This window comes from Aulonocara sp. 'chitande type north' Nkhata Bay, linkage group LG2 (genome assembly GCF_057382095.1).
Source record: "Aulonocara sp. 'chitande type north' Nkhata Bay isolate Kocher_YH1m ecotype deep benthic linkage group LG2, A_spYH_male_GT1.1, whole genome shotgun sequence".
Classification (NCBI taxonomy): domain Eukaryota; kingdom Metazoa; phylum Chordata; class Actinopteri; order Cichliformes; family Cichlidae; genus Aulonocara; species Aulonocara sp. 'chitande type north' Nkhata Bay.
This window is the reverse complement of record NC_141345.1, coordinates 21490054-21502946: the sequence shown is the minus strand read 5'-3', so window position 1 is coordinate 21502946 and position 12893 is coordinate 21490054. Positions and strand designations below refer to the sequence as shown.

At 39.7% G+C, this 12893-nt stretch overlaps 1 protein-coding gene across 1 annotated transcript in view; it reads left to right on the top strand.

Moving 5' to 3' along the window:
• Positions 1 to 11673, top strand: part of ctnna1 (catenin (cadherin-associated protein), alpha 1) — a 77608-nt gene extending 65935 nt beyond the window's left edge. Inside the window, exons 17-18 of the mRNA XM_086309904.1 lie at positions 8649 to 8783; positions 9857 to 11673. Of these exons, the coding sequence (XP_086166030.1) occupies positions 8649 to 8783; positions 9857 to 10147 (426 nt within the window). The 3' untranslated portion in view covers positions 10148 to 11673. The remainder of the gene's footprint in view (positions 1 to 8648; positions 8784 to 9856) is intronic.
• Positions 11674 to 12893: the final 1220 nt, after the last annotated feature.

Below are 12893 nucleotides of genomic sequence, written 5' to 3'. Positions count from 1 at the left end.
AGTGGTTAAATGAATCACTACTAGGATGCACATAGACTGACAGAGTCTGAGAAGCAAAGGCAAAGCTGGGACTGCTCATTAACCTAGGCATATTAATCACTTGCGCTCTGTGCCTCTGGCCTGCAGGGCCTGTGAGGGTTTGCTCCTCATATAAAACACATTGGCAGATGGTCCCAGACTGATAGCACAGCATCTCACCCCACATTTCTTCTTTGTACAACTGTGTCATGATATGCTTGGTACACGAGTGCTGTGTTCAAAAGAACTGTGCAGGTGGACATGGTCTAGGTTGGGGTTTTTGAGAAACTGTTAAATATGTGTAATGGAGCCTTATTAAAATTTAAAGAAATGAGTGTAGTGCAGAGATGAGCTGCAGGATTTAGGTCATTGCTGTACAAAGGTCTGCACTGCAGTTTATTAAGAATTTATGACCCTCCTCTGCAGGGCACCTTATGAGAATTACATCTGAGGGGCCAGTAAGCAAATAATGCTATGTAATTGAGATTTATAATGCAAATGTGTTAGCCGCTATGTAGCCTATAAATTGCAGCTGCTTGCCTTCTTACCAACACTTGCATGTACACATGCAAACACGAGCACATAAAATAAGGCTTACATATTTGGAGAATAGGCATGCACATGCTGTATGCATTTGTTGCGCAAGCTTTATTCTCCTGATGTTTACTGACATACATAATGTACTTTTCCAATTTGCATTCAATCAGTAAAGATTTATGGTGATCCACTGGCTCTGTCGCTGGTCACAGTCTGATCCAGGCTCCGGTCCTAGACACTGTACTCAGGCAGGGTTATAAATTACCTACTGCAGAGAAGAAGGAAAGTCGCCCAGAGAGCCCACAAATTCTCAACTCAACCACCAAATGAAGATTTCTTTTTTGGATTTCTTTTTTTCTAACCAAGCACCATCAGCTCCCATTCAGTTGCATTTTATTATTTTCATCCATCCATATGTTGCACTTGTCCATTTCAGAGTTCCCAGGGTTGCTCCCCAGCTACCATAGGGCAAGAGGTGGGGTACATCGAGGACAGGTTGCATGGCCGACACAGGAAAAAACGGTCAACCATTCACACTTGAATTCACACCTATTGTGAATTCAGAGCCAGAAACTATTTGCTTTAGAGCGTCAACGTTAAATGTAAGTGTTTTAACATGACTCTCTCTGGCCGTGCTAAGTTATCAGTTTTGCTTACAAGTCCGACAGTAAAATGCCTGACTGACAGGTGAAGTGTGAACATTAAAAATTGATGAGGACCTTTTAATTGGTCCCTGTGGTTACCTCGACAGGTTTTTTGTTTTTTTTTTTTTGTTTTTTTTTGTTTGTTTGTTTGTTTTTCCTCTTCCTGGTGTGCTCCCAGCTTGATGTTCTCCTGTCTGCTTTAATGTCACATTAACATTCCCAAGTGCCAGTGTGATTGAATCAGCCCAAACCAAATACGGAGCTTCTTTTTAGCAGCTGCAGTTAAGAAATGTAGCTATCATCACATAGTTTAAAATGAACTGTTGGTTGCCCATGGAAGATTTATTCTTGACTCTCATTAGTAATAGAATCAGCACTAGCTTGGTAAAGTAAAAAAGAATGGGCATTACAATTAACCTTTACTGGAAAGATTTCTGTGAACAGAAAGCAAAGGAATATCCACTTGATCAGAGGTCTTGCAAAGAAGATGCAGGGCTGCAGGATAATACACCACCAGTATACTGATGGAGTCCAGTGTTTTAATTTGTTTTTCATGGTGTTCATTTATCTTGATACGTGCTCAATAGGGATGGGTATCGAAAACAGTTTCTTGTTGAGAACCACTGTTTCAATTCCTTGGAATTGTTTGCCATTTTTTGCAAACGATTCCCTTATCGATTCCAGTCGCCCCGAATGACGTCACCACGTTGCGGAGCGTCATTTACCTGGCAGTAAACATGGCAGCTCAAACGCTCAAAAGTTTGATTATACTTTACGAGAACGGATGACAGCAGGGCAACTTGCAATACTTGCAAAGTAGATATTTCATTTAAGGGAGGAAACACTACGAATATGCAAAAGCATTTGCTCACAAAACACACGATAACCTTAAATGAATGTCGTGTTTTTAATTCTGCTCCGGACTCGTGAATCTCAACCCAGCAGCAGCGGTAACGTTTGCACGTCCTCTCCCGTTAATGCAATCTGCCTTATTACAAAACCTGCCATGACTGTGCGCTGCATTTAGGTGACCATGATGAGAGAGACAGAGTCTGGCTGGCTCAGATGCTGGTAGTTCTCGCTGCAGTCTACCGGTAGCGTCTCCTTTCAGGCCAGGATAGACGAATGTCACCGAGCAGTGACTAAGTTTGTGGTAAAAGGCTTGCACCCATTTGCCACAGCAGATGCCCCCAATTTTCGGTAAGTGAATGTGTTTAATTGTAGGCAGGGACATTACTGGATATTCTTGTGTAATTGCTACAGAATAATTTATGTTATACTTTGTTATTGCTACAGAAGAATATTTCTTTTATTATTTTACACTTACAATTTTTTTTCCTGGGGACCCTGTGACACCCCATTGAAGAGCCATAGGCTGGATCTCTTAAGATCTCACTGTTGGGTTTGTAAGGCCATGTTACTCCTAAATTTCTATCTTGTTCAAAGAGAAGATATAAAACAAAGTTTTAAGCTATTCGACCATAGTGTTCTCCTTTTTTAAAAAAGAATCGGTAAGAGAATCGATAAAGAATCGAATCGTTAAACAGAATCAAAAATGGAATCGGAATCATGAAAAACTTATCAATGCCCATCCCTAGTGCTCAATCATCCAGGTAATTAAATCCCAAAAAGTTGATTCTGTTCATCTGGACGTAGCGTTTTCAGTGGGAGAAACGTTTCATCACTCATCCAAGTGACTTCTTCAGTCAGCTGACTGCATGTTTCCCAGCCTTATAAACATAATGACTGAAACTAGCACCACTGACAAATGGACTTTGATCAGTGGTTGTTGATCAATGGTCATGACAATTGGATAGTAATGATCATGAAACTGATCTCACAGCCCATTGTTTGTCATTGGTGCAATGTTATGCAAATGTGTTGTTTATAAGGTTGGTGAAACCTCTGTAGTGTATTATGTCACAACAAGTCAGGCATACCAATGGGAAAATGCATATCTCATCTTTGTCTTACATGGCACGTTTATGGTTGTATGGTTGCGAGACCTAAATGGTTACACTTTAGAGTCCTGGGAAGTTTTAATCCATCTAGTTTTTATCCACAAGTAAAGCTGCTTTGAATTTCTTATTGCTGAGGTTTTTCAGTTTGTATGCTTTTGAAGCCATCCCATTTTTTTTCACTATTGTACATTTTGCTGCTGTTTTGTTAAGTTTTAAACCCCATATCATATACTAAGCATTGTTTATGTTGTTGCGTTATCTTGAGATGTCTACACAGACTATAGCTGGAAATTGATCACTTCCCGTCAGTGCTTAGCCATATCTCGTACTTTAGTTCTCCCCTAAAGAAAACAGAATGGTCTTTTCAGCGCTTTGTTTCCTGTATCTCCAGAAGAGTTTGCCATGAATCTTTTTTCCCCCCTTTTTTTGTTGTTTTCCCGTGGCTATAAGCACATTCTATCTCTTTCATCTCTTCTTGCAACCCCTGTGGCAGTTTTGAGGTGTAATCGCAGATAAAGGTGCCCAGCGGCTGGTTGTCCTGAAGGTCCTTTGTTATGTTAGGCATAGTTAATTATCCAGAAGCTTCTACCAGACAGACTTGGTCTTTTTTTTTTTTTCTTTTTTCTTTTTCTCCTCCACCCAGGAGTAGTTGCTCGCCTCTGTCAGTGCGCCCCAGGGTGGCTGTGGCTACAATGTAGCTTGCCATCACCTGTGTGTGTGTGTGTCTGGATGTGTAAAGCGCTTTGGGGTCCTTATGGACTAGTAAAGCGCTATACAAATACAGGCCATTTACCATTTTTACACTTGTATGCAAAAGTTTGCTAATTGTATATGAAATTTAAAGTATACACTGGTAGTGCATAAACATTTTTGCAGCAAAGCTTGTTATTTTGACTTAAAAAGCTAACTGAATTTAGCCTGGACAGACTTAACCTTTGTCTCCAGTATATCTGAGCAGTAATTCTTTATAGACAAGCATACCAACAGGCAAGGTTCTGTATTGTATTATTTATTTTTTCCCCATTGAAGCTATTAAAATGCATCCACAACACCAGACTGTCAAACTCACTTGAATAAATGTTTGAGTGTTTAAGCCTGCCTTTCAACTGTTGGAGAACAAATTACCTATTGGTGTTTTATTGTATTTATTTATTTTTTTGTTATTTTATTATTATTATTTTTTATAGGGTTGAAAGATGCTTTATCAGTACAGTTTTTTTTTTCTTGTTTAACTTTCTAATTGCACCTACAACTAAGTCATCTGATCTAAATGAATGTATAAATGGGTCTTTTTGAGTAAACAAGATAACTGGAAGGAAGACTTCAGGAAGCAGTCCAAATTTAGAGACTAGAGCAACAGGTCCCTCCAATAAATACAGTAAGAGAAAACACTCAATTGCCTGAGGACAGTGGAGACTAGATTTTCTCATGACTGAAAAGCAAACATAACAGAAAACGCTTCTTGGGTCCCATTGTTGCATGGCTCGCCCCAACAGGTTGCTGGCAGACACATTAGAATGCCGCAACGTGAGTAAATATTGGAAATTAGCATTTCCTCTGGGTGATGCGTCCGGAAAGGTCAGCGCTGGGCGGTGGCAGCTCTGTGGCTCTGCCTCTGCTCTGTATAATAGAACTGAATAGCACTCGCCAATGATGGGACCTCACCATCCGATCATTATTTAAATCATAGATTGTGTGCTTTGTGTTGAGTAACAGAGAGAGCTTTGTTCAGCATCCTGCACTGTCATTCTTATTGCCACATTTCCTGTTTTTTGTGTGCAGTGGATTGGAAAGAAATACATTTTGCTTTTGATTGGATTGTGATGTGAGCTTCTCTAGAGCTACAGCTTTGATGCAAAGGAAAGAAAGAGCTACCCACTCTTTTCAGACCCACATAAATGTGTAGTACACTAAAAGTCTTGTAAGGCATTGTTACTGAAGAGATTCAATTAGCAAACTAGAATACTGATCTGGTACCCATTGTCCCCATGTCATCCATTGTTTCACCTTTCTTTTTCTTTAAAAGGTACTTCAAGAAGTGAAGGGGAGGCAAAACTACACTAGAATCTTTGACATTTCTGCCTGTACTGCTGGCTGCTTTTGAAAAGATTTGTCCTTCTAGTTTGTTCTGAAAAGATAACCAGAATTGTCTCTAGTGCACCTATTCTTGATTTGCCATCTCTCCACAGTAGCTGGCAAGGCAAAGTTGACTGTCCTATTAAACAACTGTTTTTAATTTCAGTTTATTCACTAATAAATTAAAATACAAATTCCAATATGATCATGTACAAGATGGCTTTTGCGCAGCTCAATTTGACAAATGACTACCCACAGCTTATAAGTTTGTTCCCAAACACCAGATAATATACACTCATTCCCAACATTACATTGTCTTACTAACCCGAATCACTAAATCTCCTAAGAATAACATTAATCCACTACATCCAGTGAGTGGTACATAAAAATCCTTAAGTTTTTTTTATAATTCTAAAGTTTTGCAAGATCCTTGCCATAAAGTTTACATAAAAAGGCTTGTATGCAATTTTAGAGCAGCACACAGACGAGACAAAAATAGGCAGTGGTGTGTTCTAATAGTTAAAAACTCACGCAAGAGCAGATTTTGAGTGAACCGTTTCAATAACAGGCTAGATTATTAACTTGACTACCGAGGGAAAGTGCTTGCACAGCCTGCAGATGCAATAACATTTAGGTTGTAAAACTACACCTGAAGTATTAATTATTTATAGCATAAAGTCTAAAAGCAGAGATGTTGCCCTTTGATCCACCTGGTTTTAGGGAAGCATTGACGTAACAGTGCGGGTAGTTATTGAGCTACCTTAGTTTTGCCACCTGCATTTATTGCACTTCTATTTCCATTTGCAGCACCTAAACAATTCAAGGTGCTCTTGTCTCTTCTTTTTGCAACTTATGTATTCACATGTCACAGTCAGAGCAGCGTTGCAGAGTTTCCTGAGTGCTAAGTGAAGCCAGCAGCTGAGCTGAGTATGAGCACAAGTGATGCTTTCACAGTGCCCTGCTTCCAGCCATCTGAATACTTCCCCAAGCCTTCATTAGCATGGCTGCTGCATTCAGTCTCATCCCAGGTCTTTGCGTTTGCATCTCTCTCTCTCTGTTTCTCTCTGACTTAAATGCCCCTCCCAACTACAGTTGAATCCTTTCGTCTACCTTCCTTTTCCCCAGTTGGATTTCTACTTCTTATTTACTCCTCCACTCTGTTCCCCCTCTGGCTCACTCTTCATCCCTGTCTTTTCTCCTACTTATTTTTCTTTTTTTCCCCTTTGCTTCTTCTTTTTTTAAACCTTCCTCTTTCTACCATTTTCTGTGGTCTCACAGCCTTGTATTAGTCCTCTGCTGTACAATGATCATCATCTCTTTTTCCATACAGTTTTTAATAGAATGTCAACACTTAATTTGTCCTCTCTGCTTAGCCTGTCCTATTAGTCAGCAGTAGATGGTGATAATACAGGAAATGGGAATGTTGTTATTAAAATGTACATGGAATATCTAAAGAACTGTCAATAAATTGTAATTGTAGATGCTTTAGGATGTTTGTGTCCTATATGTAGATGAGGTCTATTTGAGTAGTTAAAGGATGCGTTGGTTGTATGTTCTATTCTGCTGTGGTGACCCATCACGTATGAATGAGTACAGTTGTACTGGGTGGGATGGTGTTTAAATTCATGCATGCATGGCTGTATGGCTGGGAGTGAGTGCACTATACTCAGCCGTGCACTCTGTTCTCCCACTAGGGATACTGATGCGCTCAGCAGGATTAGACGCATCATAAGTCCTAGTCTGTTTGAAGTGTCCAAAAATCAGGATCCTACTTATGTTTCCTCTTCCTCCCTCCTTTGATACAGAAACGAAAACGGGGTTTTGTTGCCTTTGGTTAGGTTGATGCACTTGAAGAGGAGTAAAAGCCATTATAGCCAAGTGGGAGATACCCCTATGCCCCGCTGTGTCATTTACATGCTTATATACAGTGTTTCTTGTTTATCCCAAGACAAGCAAGCACTCGTTTACACTCGTGTTCTTTAGCACTGACCTCACAAGCTCTGTCCCAGAGAGCTTTTATCAATTAAAAGATTGGCCCTAATTATCTCCATTTCACCTTTTCTGTGCACTCAAAATTAACAGGACCAAAGGACTCCTCCCTCTGACATTTTTCACAGACATGGTCATCCCAAATATTTTCATAGATATTTTGTGTTTGCTAGGTGATGTTGACAATTGCCAGCCTTTGATCGTATAGCATAGCCAGTCTGATTGTCGCTGACATGCTAGCTGTGACTCAAGTCACTGTAATGATCTGATGTAAAGCATCGGAGCCCCATCAGACTGCTTAGATCCTTCACTTGATGAGCAGCTAAGAGTACTGTGGCCTAATTACTCTGGTAGCAGGGGGCTTGTTTAGCAAACCAGGTAGAGCGCAAGTGTAATTACGATGCTATAATTCAAAAAGGTTGCCAGTGCTAAACAGAATACAGTTTTTGAAGCTCTTCACTTCGAAATAGCGTTTATAACTTTAATGCTTCAGTGTATTCTTTTTTTTTTTTTTTTTTGTGTGTGTGTGTGTGCTTTTGGTTGGCTTTTGATAGGCCTTGGGAACAAAAGTAAGACTTTTTTTTTTTTTTTTTTTTTTTTTTTAACCTACATGAACCTATGGTCTTCAAATTGCTTAACTGTGCATTTTAAGGTTTCTCTGCACTATTACATGCTCACTCACATATTAGACTGTATTTACCGAAGCCTGTTTGAGTGCTTTTCCAGCCCTGAGAAGTTTATTTGCACTTTCACGCCCAAGGTCACTGCTTAAGTTGTTGGCATGAAGGTCTTTTCAAACTCTTTTCTTCTAAGAATTCAAATTACTGAAGGCATTTTGAAAACAATCAATGAACTGTGCTTGGGTTTACACTTTCAGTAAAAAAAAAAAAGACTTCACACAACATTCATATCAACACTAATTGACTGACAGCAATGTTTGCCTCCTACTAGAATTTGCATTCTGTGTGACTTGATCATATTTAACCTTGTGAAAATGAGTTATCTACCAGGTTGTGGGCGTGTGTTTTTCATTTTTGCTCAGAGCACTTTGATTTTGTGCGTGTCTACCTTACCTGTCACACTGCTACTATCTTATTCTAAGGAGCTTGGAAAGAAAAACGTCTGGACTCGAATGAGAGGTGAAACGTCTTCAAGCAACTCAAAGAAGTCCAGACGCTTTTCTTTCCAAGCTCCTTAGAGTATGATGACCTGGATGACTGAGAACCTTCACAGACATGCTACTATCTCATCCTGATAAAGTTGAACATAATTGCATTCATAGTAAATTTAACAGTGCCAGCAAGTGACTTAACTGATTAGCAGCTACATGCAAACAGGTAATATTATTGATAGAAAGCTGTGCATAACAAGGGTGTGTGTGTGTGTGTGTGTGTGTGTGTGTGTGTGTGTCTTTCTCTCATAGTGTCCTGACTCCAGCTGTAAGCAGGACCTGCACGCCTACCTGCAGCGTATTGCCTTGTATTGCCACCAGCTTAACATCTGCAGTAAAGTCAAGGCCGAAGTTCAGAACCTGGGAGGAGAGCTGGTTGTCTCTGGGGTAAGTTTAGCCTTTTCATTTTATCCTCAAGCACTTTAAGTTGTATATTCCAGTTTTCATTATCTTTCAACCTCACATCGGATCAGGCTGAAACGAGTGTTGAACTGAGTTTGAGTTTGAGATCGGATTTTTGTTTTGAAGATTGCAGGCTGGTAAAACTTGGTGACAGTGATGCAGCTTCAAATGTGGGCAAAGTGGCAGTAATTGAGAAGAATGAAGAGACTGAGTAGTGGTGCAAACTGTGCAGGTTTCAGGAAACTTGAGCTGCTTTGTTGTCAGCTTCATGGGATAATCAATGTAAACAGAACTGCACTTGTGTATAGTGAAATCTCAGAGGAATGCCTTTAATTTCTACAACAGTTCTTAAATCAATAGAATCCCACAGCTACTTTTAAAAGTTTTATCTGTTGTTGCCCAAATAAATTAAAAATACAGAGGCTTAATGACACCGGCTGCTGGTTGTGATTACTTAATGATTTATTCTCTGAACTATAAGTTGCAGCTTAAATTTTAAATTTTAATTGAATAAACGCATAACAGCATTTAGTGGCTTTCTCTGTGCTGGAAAGGACTAATGTTGCCCTGATGTTTCCTAACCTTTTTACTACCTCAGATAGCACTTTGCAATAAAAAAAAAAATTACAAGTCCTTTAAGCACTAATTAACCACTTACTTGCCAGTTAAATTCATTTAAATATCTGTGCAGGGAATAATGAATTACTTCCTCCTTTCTGTTGGGCAGAAATGAGAATATCCTTCTACTACTTTGAGTCAAGTGTGAGTGGCGTCTCTGGGGCTGTTAAGTGTGGGGATTAAATTGGTGTGACCTTTTTACATATTCAAAATTTTGTCACACGTGTTTGTATTTCAGACAAGGGACTGGTTGTTAATGCTTTAGTCTGAACTCTTCCCCACAAAGCTGTAAAGATGGATTTAGTTCATTTTTAACTTGATATGAGCTTAAAGACGATTTAATCAGCCTTTGCTTTTATCATTTTACAAAGCTGACCCTGTTCTCTCTCTCTCTCCCCCCCCCCCCCCCCCCCCTTCCAACATCTCCTCCACTGTATCAGTTGGACAGCGCCATGTCACTCATTCAAGCAGCAAAGAACCTGATGAATGCCGTGGTGTCCACTGTCAAGGCGTCGTATGTGGCGTCTACCAAGTACCAGAAGAACAAGGGCATGGAGGCACTCAATATGCCCGCTGTTTCCTGGAAGATGAAAGCTCCTGAGAAGAAGCCTCTGGTGAAAAGAGAGAAGCAGGATGATGGCCAGACCAACAGAGTCAAGAGATCTTCTCAAAGGAAGCACGTGAACCCTGTGCAGGCTTTGAGTGAATTCAAAGCTATGGATAGCATCTAGACCCCTGACCTCCAACCCCACACATTTATTGTTTAAAAATAACAAAGGATTTTGACCAATGAGTTTTTCTATAGATTGAGCATGTCACTCTATCAAAGAGAGAAGCTTTTAGCATATTTCTTCTATCTTTCCATAGACCGCTTGTCTGTTTGACCCAATATATTCCTCCACTGCCTCATTTTTATTCCACCAGCTCAAATGTACTCTTGTCTAGTATCAAGTGTCTATTCTTCAGAAAGGGAAATCAACTGGACAAAGTTATTCAGTAGGTGAATTTAATGGATATGGGCTTGTGGTTATTTTGTATCCTAACCAGTTTCAGAATAAAACTGTGGGGTCTCCAGGGTGTAAGGCTTGATTACGGCAAAATGCGTTCTGTACTGCAGATATCAGCTATGCAAAATTTCAACTGCCTTATTTTTACCTTTAGGCATAACTGCAGTTAATTTGGATGTGGGAGTCTAACTGGTAGGATTTAAACATGTTTTGGTTCAGCCAAGTCGAGATATTTCCATGTGTGCCTGCGTTTTTCTTTATGCCATTATGTATTTTGTTATGACACTATAAAAAAAAAAAAAAAATCAGACCAACTTTAAACTTTATTGTCAGCACCATACAATTTGATCCATTTGTACCCCTTGATTGTCAAAGGATATTTTCCTTTTAATTTAACCATCTCAAATTGTATTTGAATGAGTTTTATTGTTGTTACTGTTATTGTATTGTCTTCAGAAACCAAAGGTGACGGCTTATTCTTACCCTTCTCTTTTGCTACATAACTGATCTACTTGTGTGAACCTACACTTTAAGGCACAGGTCTCCAGCAGTTGAGTCAAACTTTGTTAATTAGCAATAACTCCTCTGTGTTTAAGAGAAGCCAGTGGGCTAAAGAATGAATACACAGTTGTTGGTACTGTCCAAAGCCCACAAGCTTTCATTAGCTGTCAATGAGACCAAACACCACTACATTCTCAACATGTCCAAACTGAGGGATCAATGTTTTTCTCTTCACATCTTAGAAGTTGGCAAGGTATGGAAATGATTATCTGCCTCTTAACTCTTATTGTGTTGCTTGTCCTTTTATATATAAAATCTTAATTAGTTTAATGCACAGTCTTTAAGAAAACACGCAAACTGCTTGTTAGACTTTACAGAGTTCAAATAAAAGCAGAAGTTGTTAGCAGCGTGGTTTGCAGACATGTATGGTGGTGCATTGGTTTGCAGCAAGGCTTTTAAATCTTGCTGTTTTGATCTCGGAACTGAATTTGTTTTGCTCATTTGACATCTGTAAACCATAGCAGGATGGGCATGCATGTTTTTTAGGGAACTGAGCATTTTGAACGTTTTTGTTATTTAGAGTTTTTTTTCCCTCCCTACTGTTAACCTTTTGCTGTATTTGAGTCTTGAGTGGATATCAAACTACATTGCTGTGGATTGTTTTGTTATTGAGAGCTGACATATTAGTGGACACTTGATAAATTTAATGTGTCTGCTTTATATCTTAATAAACTTTAAAGTGAATCTAATCTGTTATTTTGTAATTTGTCTTTGTACCACTGCCGACTAAAGTAATGTGCACTGCTCAAAACAATTAAATAAACACTTTGAAAACAAATCATCATTTGATGGAAATTAAAATTACCAACCTGCAGATGGCTGAACTCAAAGACACCCCAAAAATCAAAGTGGAAGAATATGAAGCCAGTCCATTTTGCTGAAATTACTATTGCAGAATTACAAATTGGTAGAGTCATTTGCAGGATCCCCACATGCTTGAATGCACACTCTTTATCAAACTGTGTCCTGGTCTCCCACATCTGGGCCAGAGCCCCTGGATACTCTAAGTTGCCAGTTGATAGCATTGATGGACCGAAACATATCCCAGAGGTGTTCTACTGAATTAGTCAGGTGAGGACGGGGTCCTTTATCCTCCAGGAGGTGCCCACTGACTCAACATGTGAGGCTTGGTTTTGTTGTGCACTAGGAGGAACCCAGGAACCACTGCGCCAGCATAGGGTCTGACAATTTCATCCTCGATAACTAATGGAAGTCAGGGTGTTGTTGCCTAGGCTGTACATGCTTCAAATGGATTAGCCTCATCAGACCATTACTGTCCCTCTGATTGTTTGGTTAGAGACTTTCACACCAGTGTTTTGTTGGAGGTCATTTTGTAGCTCAAAGTACTCATCTTGTTCCTACTTGCACAAAAGACCAGATATCAGTCCTGCCAATGAGTTATGGACCTATGTTCCTGTCCAGCTCTGCTTGATTAACGATCTGTCTACTGGAATCTCTTCCATGTTTGAGGCTTTGCTGGGAGACACAGTGAACCTTCTGGTACATATAGATGTCCCATCCTGGACTACCTGTGCAACCTCTGTAGGGACGAAGGTCCAGGTTTCGCATCATGCCACCAATAATGATACTGACCCTAACCAAAACTAGTGGGGAAAAATGTGAGGGGCCTCCACCTGTGAAACCATTCCTTTTTGGGGGTTGTCATTGTTGCTCCTCTAGTGTACCTGTTGTTAATTTCATTAACAACAAAGCAGCTGAAACTGATTACGCCCTCTGATATTTAACTGACCTATCAATTACAAAGTTTAACTGACATGATGCTACACTCTGATTAACACGTTCCTTTAATTTATTTTTATTTCTCCCCTCACTTGAACCATGCTTACATACTTTCCCCCCCTGTTGTACCACTTTTAATTTGTTTTGTAGTAACACATTATAGTATGTG